At 41.0% G+C, this 22992-nt stretch overlaps 1 protein-coding gene across 2 annotated transcripts; it reads left to right on the top strand.

Moving 5' to 3' along the window:
- Window positions 1-1233: 1233 nt before the first annotated feature.
- Window positions 1234-21106, top strand: HSF2BP (heat shock transcription factor 2 binding protein). 2 transcript variants are annotated; one of them, XM_083437395.1, is made up of 8 exons: window positions 1234-1359; window positions 2122-2272; window positions 3026-3129; window positions 6031-6180; window positions 8146-8284; window positions 10147-10264; window positions 15820-15923; window positions 20528-21106. In XM_083437395.1, the coding sequence occupies exons 1-8, from the start codon at window positions 1309-1311 to the stop codon at window positions 20734-20736; spliced, it is 1026 nt and encodes a 341-aa protein (XP_083293521.1). In that variant the 5' UTR covers window positions 1234-1308; the 3' UTR covers window positions 20737-21106. The 2 variants fall into 2 exon arrangements, with proteins under 2 accessions (XP_083293521.1, XP_083293520.1); XM_083437394.1 differs by lacking the exon at window positions 1234-1359 and having other exon boundaries at window positions 1366-2272.
- The last annotated feature ends 1886 nt before the right edge of the window (window positions 21107-22992 follow it).

The raw sequence follows: 22992 nt of genomic DNA, 5'->3' as shown, positions 1-22992 counted from the left end.
CCCACAGGCGCAGAAAGCCGCGAGCCCGCCAATTCGGCCGCTGGAGAGAAAGGGGCGGGGCATAGCGGAGGGGGCAAGGCGGCGCGTGGCGCTCGACGCAGCGAGTGGCGCAGCGTGCTACTCTACCCAGTCAAATAGGGCGATTAATATGCCCTCCTCTTTATACTCAAGTTGTGAACGAGAATACGAGCAAATTAAAAATACACGGTCAACAAACAGGAAAAAATAATCCAATATCAAAACAGCATGCTATGGGACCTACTCCCAGGTAGCAGCACATCGATACACAGAAATCTCCTCCATTGAGTTCGATGAGGCTTTGCCCCAGCGGGTGTAGGATTGCAGTCTTATTCCCACCGAAGTCATGGTTTTACCTTTGCGAAAAGGTTGAGGGCGTTTTTGTTCAAGGCGAGCAAGTAGGGGTGACGTGACAGGTGCAATCAACGCCACACTCGAATCAGCCACTGCAATGCTGGCATCCGTCTGTTTCGAGGGACAATCTGGACTGGAGTATGCTTCCGGGCTTGAAGTCACACCGCTACTTTAGCAGCACCGAAGTGACCTCCCGGGGAGCAAGCCCGGGCAGTGTGCATGGAGGCCCTGGACTACCCAAGCGACAAGACCCCCCTCTCGGTCCTCACTGATGGTCCAAAGGAAAGCAGAGCAATACTTTATATGAGAGCTGGGGCTGGTCGTAAAGGCAGCTAGCTGTTCGATTTTTGTTGGCAAAGGATAATGTCACAGGTGCGGATCTTCACTCAAATACTACAAAAGAAACAAACATTTTATTGTATTGCTAACCTATACAGAACCGATGTCATGTAAACTGCATAATTCTACATTGCAGGGGGTTGGGCTAGATGACCCTTGGGTACCTTCCAACTCTACACTTGTTTGATTCCTCTAACAGGCTGTGCGCGCATCGCGAGGAATCTCAATTGTATCCCCTACTTCACATTCCCGTGCCATTCCCCCACGTCTTCTCTCAGGCTTGAGTTCACCCTTCCACCAAACGGAGCTCGCCGCTGATAAAGGAGGAGCGAAGGGTTTCTTCGAAATTAATATCTATGGTTTCTTGCGCGAGCTCCCAACGTTAAGTATGGGGTCTCCGCCACAGAGATGCGAAAGGTGTAGAGCGGACACCATCGAGAACTTGCGAGTCGGGGCGGCTTCCGAATTCGGGACGGAAGTTCCGAGGTGCGTGACCCCACCCACTCTCCCCACCCTCCTATCACGTGCTGGGAGGGTTATCTGGGCGGGACCAGAGGGACTCGTCTCTCTCTCGCTTCGCGGCCGGCTGGCGTTGCTATGAAGCGCGCGAGCCGAGGCAGCGCGTGCTGCCCGCGGGAGGGAGAGCAGGTAGCGCGAGGGCTTGGCCGAGGAGGACGAAGGAAGCGCCTCTGCCCGCTCTAGTCCCGTTAGGATCCGGCGCTGAGCGCAGGCATGAGGGACGAGCCCCTCCTCGCCTTCCTCACAGCAGCCTCTGAGGCACCTTCGTCCCCTGTCCTGTTCCCGCCTCTACCCCACAAAACACACCGGGAGACGTTGGACTAGCCGGGCGCTCTCAAGCTTAAATCATACGATGGTTGTGGGGATAAAAAAAGGGAGAGTGGCAGTTGTGGGTGCAGCCTCCAGCTCCTTATAAAGGGCGACCAGGCCCAATCATGGAGCCAGGTTGCTCTTCTGCCCTTTCCCCTTTCTTCACAGACAACAGAGGCCAGCAGGCCTAGCAGTTAACAGAACGGGCTGGTGGGAGTTGTGGTCCAACAACTTTTGGAGGGTCAAAAGTTATCCAAAACTTTATGACTAGAACATTTTCCTTGGTGCGTGGTGGCTTTGGAGTCATGGACTGAAGTTTGAGGCATCCGGGTTCTTTTGCTAGTGCTTAAGATGGTGCCTTCAATTTGTCATTCAGAACTGAGAAATATTTGTTTACAACACTCCTGTAATGTAGACTTCTGGACTTGGAAACTTAGGTTGAACTGTGGTTATTGTAGTTGCGGGGAGGATGAAGAAATTTCAGGGGTCTTAAATGCTGAAAACAGTTCTAGAATGTGGCTAACATGTCATATAAATACTAAGTGCAGAGAAAAAGATAATGGGTTTTTGTTTCTGTTACAGAACGTGGAGACGCAAGGGGAATTTGTTAAAGTCAGAAAGAGAGCTTTGGAGAGGCTGACTACTGAAGTGATGCAGCTACATGACATTTTGCCCAAAATACTGAATTATGATATCTTGGAGAACTTGCAGAAATTGGATGCTGTTGAAACAAGTGAGTTCTTAGGTTCTGTCATTAATGCTATAAAATCATTAATGCCATAAAAGCAGCTTAGAGCGAACAACTTAAGTTTGTGGTGGTGGTGAATATTCTTGAAGTAACTGAAAGTTGAATAATCAAGGTCCAAGTTAGATAGGACATAGAAACGTTTAACTCATTCTTGACCTCAAGAAAATACTTGTGGTTGGGTGAGAAGAGGATTTCAAAATGTCAGAGAGGTAAGGTAATTAATGCCCACTCCTTTCCTTGTCTGATGCTCCTCTGTTGCAAATCTTCCCTGGGGAAAAACAGCTTTGGGAGGGAATAGTGATTTGGAGTGGATAAATGGTTGGCAGGGAAAGGGTTAAGCACCTGCCTTCTCACTGCTTCTCTCCAGCACCCCCTTTACATATTTCTCATGGCATAATCCAAGCTTTTTCACTTAGCCACATTTTATATTGCTACTGATTATTGGCTACATGTACATTATAGTAAAGTGGTACCTTGGGTTACAGATGCTTCAGGTTACAGACTCTGCTAACCCAGAAATAGTACTTCGGGTTAAGAACTTTGCTTCAGGATGAGAACAGAAATTGCACGGTGGTGGCGCAGCAGCAGCGGGAGGCCCCATTAGCTAAAGGTTAAGAACAGTTTCAGGTTAAGAACGGACCTCCAGAATGGATTAAGTTCTTAACCCGAGGTACCACTGTATTTGAGAATGCTTGTTCTTCTTTTTATTGTTTTACTTGAGCCCTCCATTTTTTACAGTTGTGGAAAGGAAAGATATTGAAGTGGAGCAATTAAGAATGGATTGCGAACACTATAAAGCCCGTTTAGAAGCAGCCCAAGCAGATTGTATGAAAGAAAGAAAGGTAGGTAGATTATTAGCTGAAACCCAGTTTTTTTACATACATAATTGTGCTATTCAGTGGGACTTAACTCCAGCTATGAGTAGGAAGGAGTGCAACCTTACAGCTCAAATTCTATACGTGTTGAGACAGTCGGGGGGGGCGTGCTTTTCTGTACTGGCAACCCTCTCTTTTTTGTAGAAAGGTTCCTGCAAAAAGAGGTATGAAAGAAGGTTCATTCTGTCTTACGGTAGCCTGTTCCATCCTTGAAGTTGCTTGGGGAGTTTCTGAGCCCTACTGCAAAGACCTAGCCGAGGTATAAGAAAAAACAAAAGAGAAGCTTTGGATTGATCTTTCCAGAGTTCTGTGGATTTAGAATTTCCCAAAATCTTGTGTAATATTCTCAGGAAACAAGGGATAACATTAGCATCTATGCCATCCATCACATGGAAAAGATTCCAGGGAGAAATTCTGGAAAATTGCTTTTTAATGCCAATGAAGCTAAAGAATTGTACAGTGGTACCTCGGGTTACATACGCTTCAGGTTACAGACTCCGCCAACCCAGAAATAGTGCTTCAGGTTAAATACTTTGCTTCAGGATGAGAATACAAATCGTGTTCCGGCGGCGCGGCAGCAGCGGGAGGCGCCATTAGCTAAAGTGGTGCTTCAGGTTAAGAACAGTTTCAGGTTAAGTACGGACCTCCGGAACAAATTAAGTACTTAACCCGAGGTACCACTGTATTAGGAAAAAAAGGAAGGCAACAGTCTCGGATACAGATGTTCAAATAAAACCAGTAGAGACTATCTAACTTAGCCAGTTACCTGCTTGAGTATTTTCTTGGATTTCAGAGCACATGCAGAGTTCCTGGTAAAACAGAGGTTCTGAGAGAGAGAGAGAGCATCTTTGACTCTTGCTTAGGTGTTTCCCAGAATATAAAAAACTGAAACAAGAGTTTCACATATTTATGGGAATCGGAGACTAAGAATAGTTGGCCTCCTTTCCATGATGGGTTATTGCTTGGTTCTGTCATGAAACCTGTTCCATCCCTGATTTAATTGTTCTCTGGCCAGCTAGAAAATTACTTAGTGGTTAGTTCCACCTTTTAAACAATTTTACAGCTGTACAGTATATTGAAAAATGTAAAGCTGCATTTGGATGCAACATCATGAAAAATCTTCAATCCTGAGTGTTTGTTCAGAAACAATTAAGGATATATCGTTCATACTAAGGGTTCCAGATGCTCTAAGTAGCACTGTGGAGGTCCATCAGAACATAGCTGTTTGTAACATATGTCAACTCACATTGAGGTCAGTGAGAGTAACTATTGATCTCAACTTTTGTTGACATTTTAGACTACAGTCCTCCAGTCACTTTCCTGGTAGTAAACGCCATTGACTTTAGTGAGATTTGCTTCTGTACTTTTCATGTATTAACCTACAATACAGGACTTTCCTGCTGGTTTGCTGTCTTATGTTCATGCTAGCTTATCACAGGAATGATTCAATTAATTACTGTTACTGCATCTTTTCTAGCTAGGATTAATTCTATAGTGTAATTTCTTGAATTGTTTTCATTTTTCCTTTCTGGACAAAGTTTGTGGATTGTCTGCTATTTCTGCTTCACCCACCTCCCCATTCCTTTATGTGCAGCCCCATGCGCACTTACCTTTCAATTCTATATAGCTTATTTGCAGGTGTTGTAACTCCATCTTCACATGGAGAGTGCATTTTTAGCATGCTGATAGAGGAACAATTGTACCAAAAGTGTACTAGTTTACATAAGATGTATCAGGCAAGAGTTTTCAGGAGAGATCTAACAAATCTTTTGAGTTCTGTTTCCCTCCAAACCTCCTTGTGGTATCAAAGACAAAAGCTTGCCCCTTTGCCAAAGAGGGAGCTGCACTAATGGAAAGCATATCTTTTGCCTGGCTCAGGTTGTAATCCTCACCCAAGTTACATTAGGAATAGAATTGTAGAGTTGGAAGGGACCATGAGGATGATCTAGTCCAACCTTCTGCAGTGCAGGAATATGCATTACAGGAGATAAAACCTGCAACATTGACATTACTAGCACCATGCTCCAACCAACTACAGTGGTGCCCCGCAAGACGAATGCCTCGCAAGACGGAAAACCTGCTAGACGAAAGGGTTTTCTGTTTTTCAATGCGCTTCGCAGGACAAATTTCTCTATGGGCTTGCTTCGCAAGACGAAAATGTATTGCGATTCTTGCGAGTTTTTTTCGCTCCCCACCCCCTTTTTCTAAGGCACTAAGCTGCTAATAGCCTTTTAGCAGCTAATCCGCTAATCCCTTAAGCCTTTAATAGCCGCTAAACTGCTAATAGCGCTAATCCGCTAATAGGGTTGCTTCGCAAGACGAAAAAAGCGCTAGACGAAGAGACTCACAGAACGGATTCTTTTCGTCTTGCAAGGCACCACTGCATTACAATATAATTCCCATTGAATGAAGTAGGATTTACTTCTGAGTAGACATTGTTAGAATTGTGGCTTATATTACCAAGAATACTTGTTTGAGAACATTGCTACTATCTATTTTTATATAATTATCCAGACTGTTCTTTTCTTCTGCTTATGACTGTGTAATGTTGCCATAGAATCTGCGAGATGAAATTCTGATGAATATACTTAAGTTTGCCATGTGTTCTATATCAAGCTCCTTGAAGGAAAATGGAATGTAAATGTAAATATAAATAAGCAAAAAGTATTCTATGTATGCAGATATGAGAGAATTCCAGAGTTTAGGAAGAATTTAAATCTTAGCAGATCTTCTTCACCAGAGCCAAGGTTTTTTTTGTGTTTTTTTTTTTGTTTAATGCTCAGAGGACTTTGGAACTTATTGAGAAATCTAATCAGAACGGTCTGATATAATCCAATATGAATCACATATTAGCTTTATTACTTTCAGGAAAAATTAACTGTTCGGCAGCAGTTGAATGAGGCAAAGCAACAATTATTGCAGCAAGCTGAATACTGTACAGAAATGGGTGCTGCAGTTTGCACGTTGTTGTGGAGTATCTCTAGCAATGAAGAAGCAGTTAAAAGTATTCTAGGAAGTGTAAGTTCAGTGACTGCAGAGATCTTTATTTGTTACGTATTATATACAAATGACAGCTTTGACTCAAACATTTTTTTTTTTTAAATTACTTTTGTGTCATTCTGATTAGAATGACAATCTGCATTTGTTTACTGTGATTGAGACACTAAAATTGCTACATTCTTCTTCTTCTTAGTAGTAGTAGTAGTATTTCTACACCGCCCATCAGGCTAGGTATCCCCAGCCACTCTGGGCGGCTTACAGCATATGTATAACATAGTAAAACATAAAACATTAAGAACTTCCCAATACATCAGAAAAAGTGGTTAAAAGTTCCTATTCCAAAGGCCTTTGTGAACAGTACAGTTTTCAAAGATGTATTTTGAAAGGCAGTGATAACTCCTGCCAGACTTCTGGCCAAGGATTTCCTTAGAGCAGGACCTGGCACACTAAAGACTCAGTCTCTGGTAAAGACCAACCAGATGTAAAGGACACCACCAAAAATGCCCCATCACATGATCTCTGTGATCAAGGTGCATAAGGAATTAGGTGGCCTTTAAGGGACTTTGGGCTCATGTTTTTAGGGCTTTGTGAATTTACACAGTAAACTTGAACCTGGCCTGGTACCAAAATCAGCAACCAGGTAAGTAGATGTGTACAGGATTCCACTGTAAGTCACTTTAATTTGTGAATAAATATCCAGACTTCAAAATAAAATTCACTAGGGAAAATACAAAATGTATGAACCCACAGTAATTGTAATCTGTGAATGAACTATATATGACAAATTCAGTCTATGTGCTAGGTTTTCCCAGATCAAACCATAATTTCCCAACAGCTATGTGTAAGACAATAACTTCTGCACCATATTAATATGGTGTAGTAGTTAGCATAATCAAATTAGGATTAGGGAGACCCAGGTTCAAATTTCCACCCTGCCATTAAGCTTACTGGGTGTCACTTGGTGACATTACCTGTTGGCCTGGCTTGTTGTGAAGCTTAAATTAGGAGGACAGGTGGATGGATGACCCTATATGGCACCATGAATTCCTTTGAAGTTAAGTGGTATAATAAATTTCCCTTGTTGCTTTTTCTGTCACAACCTGAGCAGCTTGTCTCTGTTGGCACATGCACTTTGGGGTTTTTTCTTTCTTTCTCTGAGGTGCTGTCCCCTGCACAGAAACAAGGAGATTTGTGGCATATATTATGGCACACATTTATTTATGCCATGATATTATTTATTAGTTTTTCATAAATCTAACTTTTGGAACTAGCTTCTTGTCCTCTGGGCCTTTGGATAGGCCACCTGAATACATTAGCACAGCCTTTCTCAGCCTTGGGTTCCTAGATGTTATTGGATTACAACTCCCATCATTCCTACACAAGATGGACAGTGATGATTGGAGTTGTAGTTCAAGAACATCTGGGAACCCAAGGTTGAGAAAGGCTGCATTGCAGGTTGATTTATGTTTCTGTTTTCTAAGATTATATTTTATAGAGTTGTGACCTACTAAGGACCTCTTGTGTGGGATATAAATCTCAAGAATGAATAAACTAATGAAAGGAAATAAAGTGCCACATGATCCTTTGTTGCTTTTGCTACTAACACAGCTACACATCTGGAAATGGTTGTGCTCTGTACATAGGTGAAACCACCTGTTCTGCTGCTCCTCTTGAACATGGGTTACATTCTTGATGTATGCATTGAAAGGCATCTCAAGAATATGTTGGAATCCTACTAATCTGGTGCCTAGTTTCATAATGTTTATAGACATTATTTCCCTAGTTAAACTCTTCTTGCTACAGTTGCTTAGGAGAGCTAAAGTCACTGAAAAACATTTGCCTTAATAGAGGAGTCTTGGTAATGTTCTGTGCAGATCAGTATCATAGTGCCATTGAGTTTTACCTACTGAAAAATCTAACCATTATTTAAAAACTCGTAAGTTCATAACCTTAAAGTAGTAATTTTTCCTTATGAATTTTCAGAGTAAAGCTATAAAGTTTTTTAGCATTGCTGGACAGACTATGGAGAGTTTTGTGCGATCATTAAGTGAAGATATCAAACAGCAAGACATGGATTCTGATGAAAGTCAGTTTGTGTTAGGTTTGGCAGGGATTGTTACAAGTAAGTTTGTCCTGGAATGTCATAGGAATAATGAAACACATCATATATAAGTTAGCATATCTTTTTTAAAAATTCTACCTTCCAAAATACTTTTTCTGAGCTGATAGACTTCAGAGTAACTTTTAGTAGCTTAGCTGTATTATTTAGCGAAACTGACCTCCCCATATTAATGACTTCCTGCTTGAGAACAAATATTGAGTACAGTGGTACCTCTGGTTACATAAGCTTCAGGTTACAGACTCCACTAACCCAGAAATAGTGTTTCAGGTGAAGAACTTTGCTTCAGGATGAGAACAGAAATCATGCTCCGGTGGTGCGGCAGCAGCAGGAGGCCCCATTAGCTAAAGTGGTGCTTCAAGTTAAGAACAGTTTCAGGTTAAGTACAGACCTCTGGAACGAATTAAGTACTTAACCTGAGGTACCACTGTAAATTGCTTCTTATGTGTAGGTTAATAAAACCGATGCATGATTTTAAATAGAACTAGGGAAACGTTGCCCCCGTGCCAGATTCACTCTACTTCACACTCATTTGCACTACCCAGTGCATGCAAACACCACATACATACAGGCTAGAAACATATGTCTCAGTCACTCACACTACATACAAACAGCTACACATACATACTTCCCCTTCCCCCCCACCCCAGTGTACATCCTTTTTTTCTCCATTAGCATCTTTTGCTCCCCACCTTGCTGATCCTGCTTTTCCTTTCTCTCTCAATACAGGAACATCTCCCTGCCCCACCTCGCAGATCCTTCTGTCTCTGTCCAAAAGTGTATCTTTCACCCCCACCCCACAGGTCCTTCTCTCTCTACCCAAGAAGTAGGCAGAGTGCTTGAATGCTTTCCACAAGCATCTTGTCAGTCACTGTGGGAACGGGATGATGAATTGGATGGGTCATTGACCTGACCCAGCAGGATCGTCTTATGTTCTTAAGAGCGTATCCTGTAACCATGAAGTGATGGGGAAGCTATCCTGTTGCTTCTCCCCCAGCACTCGAAGCAAATCCCTCAGGGCTTGCAAAAGGCCTGTGAAGCAGCTGGGACACCCACACCGCTCAAATTAAAGCTGTCCATGGCATGCAAATCCTACATAGGCTTTTTATAACCTCAGAAACAGCCTTAACCATGTAAGATAAGTTAACAAACTTCATAAGAGTAAAGGAAGGCAGACAAAAAGATAATAAATGTATTGAAAAGTGGAATCTGTTTATCCTCTATTAGTCTACTGGAATAATAAAGTGCAAGACCTAGCCCAATACTACTCTTTAGTGGAGGACATATAGGAATATTTTTATATAAATTAGCAATGTAAACATTATTGTAATGTTTTTGTTATTTATTTTTATATCTCAAGTAGGCTTTTGCATTTGTGAGGATTGTAATAACTTTCACAAACAGTGAAATAATACTTAAATACACTTTAATCAGGTGTGATTGATATATTTATATATGTATCTGAATTATGTATGTACTTTATTGTTCATAATATTTGCAAAAACAATGTTATTTTACATAATAACATTTGTAAAAACTCATTACAACTAGGCTTGATAAGGAAGTGGGTTGTTCTTATATTTCAGGTTTCTGCAGAATTTGTCCCTCTCAGCCCATGGTTTTCCTCCATAGCTACAAAATTTCTGGATTTTTTTAATCTCTAGGAGATGCTGTAGTGAAACATAGCACCAAAAACCAGCACATCGTTATTGTTGTCTTGTGGGGGATTATTTTCTAGAACTCTAATCGATAGCCTTCCCAACAATTACTGTACAGAATTTTCAGTAGTGCTGTTAGCTTACAAAATTGTGCTGAATAAGAACTCTCTTTAAATTATGTTTTTATTTTTGTGTTCTCTTTTGTAGATGTTGCTGCTTTAGCATGTGGTCGTGAATTCCTAGTTAATTCAAATCAAGTATTGTTGGACACAATGATGCAACTTCTGGGAGACATGAAGCTTGGATGCTGCACAAAACTTAAAGTGTATGATGATTGGATGTTTTTAGAATGAAATTTGTTTTCTTAACAATCTAATATAGTCAAGAATGATATATAGTGTGGTGGAATGTTTAAATTGCTGTGAACTAAAATGAGTTGTTAAGTGGGGAGTCTATAGTTTAGGTAAGCTGCTGTTAGTCAGACTTAACCCCTACCCCCTCCCTCCCTCTGTATCTTTAGTATGGAGGATAATAATACAGTACTTGCCTCTGCTTTCTTGTGTGCACTAACATTGGTCATGAATAACATAAGAGAGGCTCCCACGTAAGGTTTATGAAGATACTACGAGAGTGGGCAAGTCATCTTTATTGGCAGAAGACAATGGGTTTCCAGGGTGTGGTCGTTAGTGGATTGTGTGGTGTGGCAGCAGCACTTACCTGACCTCCCAAAAGCTGTGTTGCTGCTGCTTATGGGGAAGGAGAGTGGGATGAGTGAAGTGGCAGGGTGAATGTACTGGCAGGAGCACTGGATTGGTGTTGCTGTTGTGTGTATACTGTCCTATCCACTTCTTCCCCGTGACCCTTCCCACTGGGGGACAGGGTTGTAGCAGTAGAGCATCTGCCTTACTTGCAGAAGGTTGCAGGTTCAATCCCCAGTATGCGCAGGTAGGGCTGGCAAAGGCTCACTGTCTGAAACCCTGGAAGAGCCACTGGGTTAGTGATTTGACTCAGTTTAAGGCAACTCCCTGCCGGTATGCAGCAGCAACTCAATGTCAGTAGGTCAGGTAATTGCCACCATGCCATTCACTGCTGGATAAAGTGAAACAGGGCTTGCATCCAACCACAGTCTTTGGTCTGGGATGGAACTGGGCAGTTTAGTAAATCTGAGCAGCAGATCCAAGCATTGTAGATGTCATAGCATATTGAACATGGGGATAAAATTGTAGCAAGTACTTTGATCATCCTTACATTTGAGCCTGGCAGCCAGCCCAAAAGATCAAATCCAAATCTCTGGAAAGTTTCAGAACTGATGTCCTTAGAGATGTGCCTCTGTCAGTTTGCTGGGTGAAGGAGCAGCAAACCAAACACATTTGTGCAAGAGTTTATGAATGGGTAAAGAGGCTTTCTGTACCATTGTCTTAATAAGCTATTTAGATATGTAACTCCTAGGCAGGGAAGATTGAGGATTTGTACCTTAGTCTGTAGGTCCAAATACATTAAAATCTAGCTTTGTTTTGTTTGCTACTGAAAATACCCTATATAAATTTCAGTTGTCTCTATATGTTGTCACAAAGGAAGGCCACCAGATGGTGCTGCAGGCTTTGTAAAACACTTACTGTAAGTTAGCATTTCTAGACAGAACTAGTGCTGGTCATAAATCTGTATTTTCTAGCCCCAGAAAAGTTATATTTGAAGAGATAAGTAAAATGAGATACCTTATTAAAACGTTTGAACATTTTTTAAAGTGCGGATATAGTTTTGTAGTATAGCAAATATAAGAGCAGTTGATGATAGGAGGTGGTGCTGAAGAAATAGGGATCAACTCCCAGGCTGTTTGCTTTGGCAGACAGTTTTGCCCTTTGAACAGCTTAGCAGAAGATGTTTAAACTCTGCTTCCCTCTGTTAGTATTTTTTAGTGCTTTACTTTTTCAGTTCACCATAACCAATCCCTCAGTTCCCTACAAAACAAACAGCTGAAGGAAAACACAAAGCACAGCCATGTTTCTCTACGTCACTTTTAATCCATTTCGTTATCTACTGATACTACTGATAAACAGACTGAAAGACCATATCAAGAAGTATTAATCCCTTGCACTGTAAGAAATGTTACATAATTTTACTTGGGTTAATGATACTGAACAGCAGACACTGCAAGAGATCCTTTTGTATCACGATATGGCCCTCCTCTGGAATATGATAAGCAGGAATGAATGTGAAGGTCTGAAGAAGGATGTGATTTCCTCTCTTTTCCCAGTTTCTCTCCTAGCTTGGAGAAAGATTTGAGTGGATCGTTATCAAAGCTATTTTCATTTTCACATTTCTGCTCCGGATAATAGATTTAGAAAACAGAGACAGAGAGAGATGCAAAAGTTGAGGTCTCCTTGCCTAATCCCCATCTTACATAGGGGGCCCAGCACCTGCTGAATAGACAATCTTCGAGGCCCTGATAGAGCCCACTCCCGCCACAGCCCCGCAACCAAAGGGGGTTGTGGAATGATGCAACATGATGTGGGAAAGAAAAATTGTATCTGTTGTGACTGAAGCATCTTGAAGCCTATCAAGGTGGAATGCAGGGTATTATTATTTTTTGCTTCCTTTTCCCTTTGCTTCAGATAGCATCTCCAGCCTGAACATGGCAGATCCTTGTCCTCCTTCCCTCTCCTCTCCCCCCACCCCCATCGGAATAGTAGCAGGGACCACAGGTCATATTACAAGTGTGCCAGTGGCAGAATCCACACTACAAAGCCTACCAGAGAAGTATTTCATATGAATTCAAATACTATCCACCTTTATGTCAACTTGTCCAGAAATGTTATGAAAAAGAGAAAATGCGGATGCCATACCAGTTTGTACAGGGCAAGTGAATTATCCAAGGCTCAACCTCTCCACCTCACCCTAGGATTGCACTCAATCCAGAGGCTTAAGACCAGATGCCACCATGACTCAGAAGTATCAGAGACCAAAGAAGAACATAGACCAAAGGCGCAGATATTTTTTGACCCACCACTCTTATGGTGAAGGTGGCTTACCAGAGCATTTTGAGAGCAAAATCTACAAAAGCCAACGAGACTCAATACTGTAATATAAAGCAGAGCAGTATAATGTAATGACAGCTGTATTTTGTTTTTCATGTTGATTCGCAACCATTTATTTTTTAAGGGAAAATTTTAAGTTGGAAGGAATAAATTTCTGTCATAACAGAAGAAGAAGCATAATTTAAAATTTTATTATCTCATTGTGTGAGGGTTTAGGAAGCGTACAATTTAGCAAAGTGGTGTTATGAAACATTTCTGGAGGCTTTTGAAAATAGCTGACTGAGCATAGCACTTATCCACTGTGTATATTTTCAGAGTGCTGTGTAAACAGTAACAAGTGGTTTGACAAGAGTAGTGTCACTTCAGAAATAATGGCATAGTTGGTGACTTTATGTAATTCAACAAAATATGCTTTGGCCTTTCTGAAATGTAAATAAAAGGCTAACTTGTTCATCTGAGGTGATGGTGGGAAAGTCCTGTTAAGAGTATTTTCTTCTCAACCTCACAACAGATAAGCCCTGGTTTGCTATCCTGATTGAAAGCTGATAACTGGGGGAGAAAAAGCTTTTCTTTCTCCCCCACAAAAATTTAGCACAGATTTTGAATAGTAGTTGTTTTATTGTCTTTGTGTAATCTTGGAATTTTACTTTTTATTGATATTGCGCAAACATTCAGATCAGTTTATATTCTTATTATGTGAACTTCAAAGTGGTGGACATAAGTTTTTAGAAGAATGCATGTCATGTGAGTCTGTTCTCCTTCAGAAGCAGAATAACAGACTAGAATACTTGGCAGTTGCTCCATGTGGGATGACAACAGGCAGGATTAAGATTGATGACTTCCTCCCAAAGGAGGAGCTTCCTTGCAGGACCAGTCTGTTTCCTGTCTCTTAGGAGACAGCAGGGTTTTAGCTAGAGCTCTTTATCAAACAAAAAAGGTATATTGAATGAATCTGCCTTTCACCTTTCTTGACCCCTCTGTACTGAAATTAGGTAGGACAGGTGATGGAGTAAGCCGGGCAGCAAATCCAAGAGAAACAAGCTGCTTAGGCAGAAAAAATCTTTAATGATGGCTCTGACCCCTTGCTACTTAGTCCAGGAATGTAGAGCTGGATAACAGTAGTGTTGTTAGTCTTTCCAGTAGGCCTTTTGCAGAGCTGTGGTGTTTCAGGCCTCCAGAACCTCCTCTGACTTTACTAGGCTGGTGTACCTGTGAGCCTGTCAGATATATCTGATGGTTCAGGGCAGGGGTCAGCAACCTTTTTCAGCCATGGGCCGGTCCACCGTCCCTCAGACCATGTGGTGGGCCAGATTATATTTTGAAAAAAATAACGAATGAATTCCTATGCCCCATAAATAACCCAGAGGTGCATTGTAAATAAAAGCACACATTCTGCTCAGGTAAAAACACCAGGCAGGCCCCACAAGTAACCCAGAGATGCATTTTAAATAAAAGTACATGTTCTAATGTAAAAACACGTTGATTCCCAGACCATCCACGGGCCGGATTGAGAAGGCGATTGGGCCGCATCCGGCCCATGGGCCTTAGGTTGCCTACCCCTGCTTCAGGGCCATAGCTTATAGAAAGAGCTTCAGGGATCCATCTCTACTCACTGCAGACTTTTCAGCAAGAGTATCTAATGTAGCACCTAGAAGAAGTTTTTGACTTAGGCCTGGGCCATAGCTGAAAAATCCAAAAGTGATATCAGGGATACTCAGTTCAGCATAAATTTAATTTATGTGGGGCTCCAGAGGTTGTCTTTGTAGTACCCAAGGATAAAAAAGCTTTATTCACAAATGTGAAGAAGGAAGACAACAACAGATTTTCAAAAAAGTCCTGACATTTAGAAACCCTATTCTCTTTGCAAGACATGTCAGTTGAAAAAAAATGCCAGATACCAAAAAAATCAAGCTTTTTTAAACAAAACAAAACAAAAAGAACTCCATAAGTGGTGGTGGGGTCAAGCCATCATGGATCTCGAGTATCTCGGCAAATTAGTAATATGAAGTCATGTTCACCTCTACATAATTCCATCCTTATTTGGGGCATCATGATATATCAGTATATCACAATGTTTAGCTGGTGATATATTGTGATGTTGAAAACCAGATATCGCCCAGCCCTAAACGTTGTAAGTAGTTTAGTTTACTTAGGTTCTGATGTAACAGGGGACTTCAGGAACATTGTTGGCAGTGAATTTTGGGAATGGGGCACATCTTTTATTGTGAAGTTTAAATTAATCTAATACAGGCTGTCTAGCTGTTACTGTGAGAGAGGCACAGCTTTGTTCGTGAAGAAGGGTCAGCGGGAGTTAGGCATTGATGTGTTGCCATATAAGTTTGTTAGAGACATGACAAGCTGATCATAAAGTTAAAGTTGAAGCTAAAAAGAAGAGAATGAATGAAGGATAAAATTGTATTGGAATTTGTTACATTTGTGACAGGATTTTCAATTAAGCCTTGTCAGGCTAATTTTTTTAAGTGCCCTTTTCTGTTTGTCAGGAGGACAAGCACTTAATCAGGATGATAGGCTATCTGCTGAGGAGTCTCAATTAAGAGGATTTCACTGAATGTGTTGTGTGATCATATAAGGCTGTGTTCATATGAACACCCCACTAGTTCAATAGGATTTGACTGCTGCCAGGTTTCTTTACACTACATTATTACAAAATGAATGAAAAGAACACACAGGATTATATTAATATTGATATATCCATTCAGTCTTTGCTTTTTAAATGTGAGGAATGTGCTAAGCTTCCTGAGGCTTGTGTTCTTAGCATGGTTTGCAGCTTTTCTAGTGGGATGCAAATCCATATACTCAGTCCCCTTTTAAACTTTTCTTACAGACTGATGCTGATGTCCTTATACAATGTCAGTATCAATGTGAAAGGCTTGAAGTACATCAGTGAAAGCCCAGGGTTCTTTCCATTACTCTGGTGGCTCCTGAATGGTAAGACCTTTATGAATGCAATACGGTACTAGATTGTGCTACACATGTTTTTACTACGTAACAAATGTCAGTATATTAGCTAAATGGAAATAAACCAGCTCCTTGTTGTTTATCAAAACACCTTGTATAGCATGTAAGAAAAGACATATTTTGGAACTGAAGATGTGATAGGCATGAGAATGGAGAATGGAAGGATGAGTTGTATAAGCAGGATTACTCCTGCTAAAACGGTTTGTATGTTGATTATCCTATGCATATAGAAAACTATCACACATTTTTCATTTATGCACTGCTGCAATCCTGTCCACTCTTACTGGGCAGGGCCACTCATTGGACTTGATGAGACGTTATGGTGAGAAAAGTACATAGGATTCAGATATTAGTTAATTAATTTCAGGCTTGGGGTTTTTAAAAGTCAGTTATTAAAATTAAGGATCTAGACCATGCCCTTGAAATGCAATGTTAGAACAAAGAAGCTGTTCTTGCTTGAAACTATTCGATGTAATCTATTGTTTAATTAAATGGCTTGACATCTTCTTAAAAACAAAAACACTGCAACTGTTGATGGAAAGATAAGTCTGAACATTTGTCCTGAAGGGCAAAAGGAAAAGTTATGATTCTGCCCTTGTTAACTTCCTGCTTCAGCTATATTTTATTTATTAGATTCTCACTTTGATTTAATTTATAACTTACTCCGTTATTCAGTCTTAGGATATGTATCAGTTCTAAAATCAACACTTGGTAAAATCTATAAATATTTATAAAAGTGTTATATATTATTATAAAAGTATTAAATACATTATTTCCATAAATTACACAGTATCTGCTTGCCACCCAGCTTTTAAAAGCAATCCCAAGTTAAAATGTATTATGGCTTATTGCAGAATGATAGGGCTTGGACTTTTCAGGTCTCCATGGGAGGGGACTAACAGAATTGAACTGAAATGTGACAAGGGGCACTGGTGCAAAATATATCTTAGACATACCTCATCTTGACTGTTCGTTACGATTTGAGACTTTCCTTTCAAAGAACAGAAAATCTCTCAATTTTGATTCTTGACTACTGAGAGAGGCCTGCTTACCTCCAAAACAGCTGTGTTGTTCCCCCAGCCAACGCCAAAGCAGGACTTAAATCACATAGGTAATACAATAGACCAGGCATTTCCAAATATTTTTATCAAGACTTGCCCTCTGAGGTTTGACACACAACAAATCATTTTTTGTTAGTGCTCCTCAGCACCGCATTCTGTCTAATTTCCACTGCATACAGTCATAAAACGTGTCTAACACAGCTACCGTATATACTCAAGTATAAGCCGACTTTTTCAGCACATTTTTTATGCTGAAAAAGCCCCCCTCGGCTTATACTCGAGTGAGGCGGGCGGCAGAGGGACGAGCGGCCCAAAAGGAGCCCTTCCTCTGCCGCTGCCCGCCTCTCGTAAGGGCAGGCACAGGAGCCACGGTTGGGAGAGGGGCTGCACTGCGCTGTGCCTCTCCCAACCGCGGCTCCTATGCCTGCTCTTGCGAGCGGCAGAGGCAGCAGCAGAGGAACAAGCAGCCTGAAAGGAGCCCTTTCAGGCTGCTTGTTCTTCCTCTGCCGCTGCCACCACCACCAGGTTTGTGAACCGGCTTATACTCGAGTCAATAAGTTTTCCCAGTTTTTTGTGCTAAAATTATATTTGGGTCAGCTTATACTCGAGTATATACGGTACCTACCCTTATAAGATTTGGGACATTGCTTGAGGAAATGCTTGAAACTTCCAAATTGTGCAGTTTGGTGGGGTCTTCTTCACATCAGCTCTTACATTTCCCAGTGATGAAATAATCTGTCATTAGCAAATAGAAGGGAAGTACCCCACCAGCTTGGGCTGGCTTGGTGTGTGGTATTTCTCAGTAGCATAGCAACAACTTACCCATTGTGCAGCAATGAGACCTGACTCACTACAAATATATTTCAGGAAGCTTCTTTTCTGTACTAAGTATTGGTGTCAGCCCTTAATTTATTGTAAAAGGAGGTTTAGTTTACTGCTAGTTAGATCTGTGTGTGTGGAATTCTCTCCAGGACTCAAGTTTCATAAGTGTTTTTGACATAGGTGTCCCTCCCTGAAAACTCACATTCTAAAGGCACAATAATGCAGGGAAGCACAAGACAGAGCACAGAAAAATAATGAAATTACCTCAGAGCAGGACTTCCCAGTCTATTTTTAAGGGAGATTTACTGCCAATATTCCCTCTTTCCACCCATTTCCCTGATTGTTCTCTGCCAAATCTTCACCACAGCCACAATTGTTCCTAACCTGTGCAATTCTTGTTAATTACTTAGCCTGTTGCTAGTGCAGCCTCCCACCTCATTTAAATTAAGCAATAAAGAGATATCTGTTGTAACTTTATACTCCCTACGACAGCAATCTGCATTTCAGCTTCATGATATGCTTGTTTGCATTGACAAAAGGGCCACTGAATTTCATGAGACTTCGTTCCAGGTTTGTACATAAATATTGTAGGTTTAAGCATGCAGTCAGTGGCCAGCTCACATATTCTTGTATGAAATTATACTAAAATGTTATAATGACTGTGGGTAGAATGATGAAAAAGCTTGTAAATTAGTAATACTTGAACTTGGTACCCGTTACTTGTCAGCTTGATAAATTATGTCTTTGATGACTAAAGAATGTTGCAAGCACCTGTCAGTTGAATTCACACCACACTTCCATAGCCGATTGCAGATTAACAGTTTAGCATTGAGGTAATTCAATTACTTAAACCCCATTATAGAGAATAGTTCATCTGTGAGTATACTTCTAATGACACATGTGACTAGAATAACTCTCTGGCTTATCAGTTGCTTCTGTTAGTGACTGAATGCAAATGACATCAAATACTACGGTACAGTTCATGTCAGTGATGTTAAGGTAGATTTTCAGTACGTTGTTAAAATTGTGCCAGCTTTTATAGGCAGCTCCTACTCATGAGCTCATGCAAGCATCCACACTATTGTCTTTAAATTATTAATATATATTTTTCATCACTAGTTCTCTGCGGGGAGGATATTGTATTGTTTCATGCGGACCTTAGCTAACACAGTTCAGAAACACTTTTTTCCTGAGAGGTTTATTGAAGAGGTATTTGGTGTTGTAGTGGAAACTGCACTACCGTAATGTACTCTTTGTTGCCTTTCAAGTTGACCTGGACATTTCAGCTAGTACAGAATGCTGCAGCTTGGGTGCTTTTTTTTTTGCTAGGCATCCATAGTATACATTTTGTGTCAGTTGCATTGGTTACTGGTACATTTCTGGGCTGAAAGCCAAGTGTGGGTTTTGACCGTCAAAAGTTCTAAATGGTTTGGGGCCAGGTTATGCCCATTTGAACCTGCATCAGCTTTTGTCATTGACATGTTGGACCACCTTTAAGATTGGTCAGATTGACAGGTTTTTAGGAACAAGCATTCTCAGTAGCAGCTGCTGCTATGTGGAACCAGAGGGTGTAAAGTTGTACGCTTCAGTTGTATTATTAAAAAAGAACAACAACTTTGAAACCTGCTTGTTTCAAGTGTCTTTCTGCAGATGTGTGTTTATTTGACATTATTTGTTGCTGCCGCTTTTACACTTGTTTTGTACTGCCTAAATTTATATTTTAATGTATCTTTCTATTCTCTTAATTTTCTAGTTTTTAATGTAATTGTAGTTTCACGTTTACATTGTTCACTGCCTTGGGTGGACTTTGTCCAGAAACGCAGCTTCAGTCGTACCTTGGATCTCAAACACCTTGGCTCCTGAACAAATGAGCTCCCGAACGATCGAAACTCGGAAGTGAGTGTTCCGGTTTTCGAACGATTTTCGGAAGCTGAACGTCCGGTGCGCCTTGGGTTTTTAACGGTTCCGGGAGTCGAACGGAATGCATTCTGTTCGAAAACCAAGGTACGACTGTATTAATATTTTGAGACTCTGAAGGTGAGTGAAAGGCGGGATATCAAATCCAAACTCTTCTTCTTCTTAAATGAACAAATGTTTGTTACAAAGTGGCATTACCCAGTAGCTTGTGATCCAGTTTTGTGTTGTAACATACCAGTTGAAAAACAGTGTCCTGGTAAACAATAAACAAAAGGTACAAGTTGGTAGTTCTGCAAGTATTTATGCTACCTTGGAAATAATACAGCAACATCGTAGCCCCTTTCACAACTGCCCCTCCAGACAACTTAGAGCATGGGGAGGAAAAAGCAGAGCTGTACCTGCTGGCCTCCTCCATGTCATGGTATCCACAAGTTCCATCTTCCTGATTTCTGTGCATTTGTTGAAAAGTCTGAATGGGGAGCCAGTCCAGCTCCTCCATGTGATCCTGAACACTGCATGAACAGGATTCCCAATTGTGTGGAACAGCTTACATAGTGACAATTGTGCATTGGATCCTTGTTCACACATTCCAAAAAATGCACAGAATCAAACAGGAACATTAGCAAGGAGCCAGGGACAATGGATGTGACTCCATTTAATAGTGAGAAAATGAAAGTTGCATGTAGAAAAACGTCATTTGTTGTGCTCAATGAGAAGTCTGTTCTTTTATAAATTATGATAATTGGTTTAGTTAGTTTTCTCTTTCACATTTAGATCCAGATCCAGAAATATGTCTTCATGTTCTACGGCTTCTCCAGTCTGTGATTTTAGAGCCAGATGTTTTAACCAAGTCAGCTCCTGAAATACGTGACTCTTTGCCACTTCCACGTATCCATATGCTGTCAAAGAGCCGCAATGCAGATCTACAAATCCTGGCCCGAGAACTGCTTGAGGACCTTAAAATATTAGAGAGTGAAATATAAGGTTCTGTTCTATAACATTGTTATTTTCTCCAGCATTTTCCCCCAGTGTTGTAGTAATTTGTAAAATTATGCATGCATTCCAAAAAACGGTTCTTCTTGTAAGTAGATTTGTGTGTTTGTATGTGACCAGTGTTTCTTCACAGGAGAAAGTAATTTCATCCATAAATAGGATACATCAGAATTCCCAGGCTAGCCACATTACATCAAACCATCTCACCCAAGCTCACTAGACATTATTATTTCTGCTTTAAGCTGTTTGAAGTCGAAGATTAAATGGTTTGAATAAACTGCAGCTGGTTACATGCAAGTTACATTTGTCACTTTCAGATGATTGAAACGTGATGTTGAATAAGTCTTTTGCTGCTGGAAATGTTGTCATTGACTATGGTCTTTGCACATAATGGGATGCCAGACTATGTCTTACTGTGAACAAGCATGTGGACTGGTGCCTGGAGATAAAAATCACAACCACTTCAGTTCTCCCCTGATCCTGCTGCTGTCACACTTCCTGAGAGCTACACCATGGCTTGTCTTGGTGTTACGTGTAAACCTGACTTTATGGTTTGCCTTGCTCCAAACAAACTGAACTGTAACCAAAGTTTGTACTTGATTTTTTTTTTGCAAGACCCTCTATTCTTGTTATTTATTCTTCCTGTGGTATGATGAGTAGGGAATCAGACATGTGTTGATGTCAAAAAGTGCCCTAGAGGAATCTGTAGTAATGATGCAGTGTGCTGAATTCCTGTTTTAAATCTAACAATGCTGACAGTATGTAATGCTAGCCCAGGCCTTTTAAGAGACTGCAAGTTTGAAACAGCTAGAGTCTCAGTTTCCTAGGCCACTCATTAACACCAGTCTGATCTCAGTTAAGAGAAGCAGGAAAGGAGGTGTTCTCTTAGTAGTCTCTTGATGGCAGATCAAAAAGAACAGACATTTAAAAGGCAACAAGCATCCCATTTATATCTGTTTAGGCAATCTCCTTTGTAAAGTTCTGTTTGTGTTCTTTCACCTTATTTGTGTGTTTGTGGGAAGATGTATATCTAGTTAGAGCATTATTAAAGTAATTGACAGATCATTCAGATGTGGATGGCTAAAGGGAGTGTTATCTATGTTTACTGTAGAAAGAGTTTGCATGAGTGCCGATTCCCTTTTTATTCTGACATGAGGTTTACCAGTTTATGCAAGATTGATGATTACGAGTGGCAATATTGGGGTGGGGCTGGTTGGCATGGTCCTCCTGGCTCTCTTCCACACATTCACTGAAAATGGCAGTGGCAGCTTAAATCTACAAATGACCAACCACTACATTATAGTGGTACATTTGAGAGATTATGGTGGAATGAAGCCGTTAGGTTTTACTAATGTCTGTCTCAACTGAATTTGCCTCCAGGGTTACAATACATGGACATCAACTATTCCACTTTATAGAAAAAGTCATATCCCTGCACCTTTGTCACAGTACACTATGGCAAGCTTAGTTCTGGTCTGTTGCCTTCAGAAAATCCCAAAGCAAAACCAAAGCCCTTAAATGCCTGAGTATCTAAAGTCAGTCTTGGGGAGTCATTGCTGTCTTGGTTTGCTGAAGGGGCCAGTTCATTTAGGTATAGCTATTTGGTCCACAGACCCCAACATGGCACATCAACTATGCAGTAACTATTGCACAGGCTGCACGTTGCTTAAATTCTAATGTGCGGACAAGTTTGTGTTCTCGAAATTTCATGCTCCAGCAAGTTATTATATTTGCCTTATATAGCTTGACTTGAGTGACTTTTGGTACAAAAAAATCCTTGCTTGTGCAGGAGATCCATTTAGTGTCAGTCAGATGCAAATAAAAGGCTGGTGAGTTTGAAGTAGACATCCCATTATAGGAGGGATTTCTGTAGCCATGGTGATTCATCCCTTGTATGCTTTGAAGTGCTTGGGAGCTGTCTGCTTCATTGGGCAAAATCTATGTGTCAGCAAATACTAAGAAACAGAGCAAACCAATCAGATCTGGGGATTACTGCTGTGACTCGGCAGGTAATCCAAGAATGAGTGGCCTGACATCCCAACTGTCCCGAAGTTGTTCAGACAGGTCTTTGGTAGAGAGTCACAACATTTGTACTTGACAGCTTTGTGAAGTTAATTCTGCATCAGCCAGAAAGCAGTGCCTTCTTCGTTCTTGTCAGTGACAAAAGAGACCCAGCATTGGTCCATGTCAGGGGTTGGCAAGGTTTACCTCGCCTGGACCGGTTCACTCCAGCGGAGATCTGTCCG

The sequence above is a fragment of the Podarcis tiliguerta genome, assembly GCF_965153285.1.
Source record: "Podarcis tiliguerta genome assembly, chromosome: 4".
NCBI lineage: Eukaryota > Metazoa > Chordata > Lepidosauria > Squamata > Lacertidae > Podarcis > Podarcis tiliguerta.
This window is presented reverse-complemented; position numbering and strand designations above follow the sequence as displayed.

Excerpts from the sequence above, each read along its gene's own strand:
- HSF2BP (XM_083437394.1), top strand. The coding sequence starts at position 1,891 with ATGGTGCCTTCAATTTGTCATTCAGAACTGAGAAATATTTGTTTACAA. Across the intron at positions 3,130-6,030 it reads ATTGTATGAAAGAAAGAAAG|GAAAAATTAACTGTTCGGCA; the intron begins GTAGGTAGATTA and ends TATTACTTTCAG. Across the intron at positions 6,181-8,145 it reads TTAAAAGTATTCTAGGAAGT|AGTAAAGCTATAAAGTTTTT; the intron begins GTAAGTTCAGTG and ends ATGAATTTTCAG.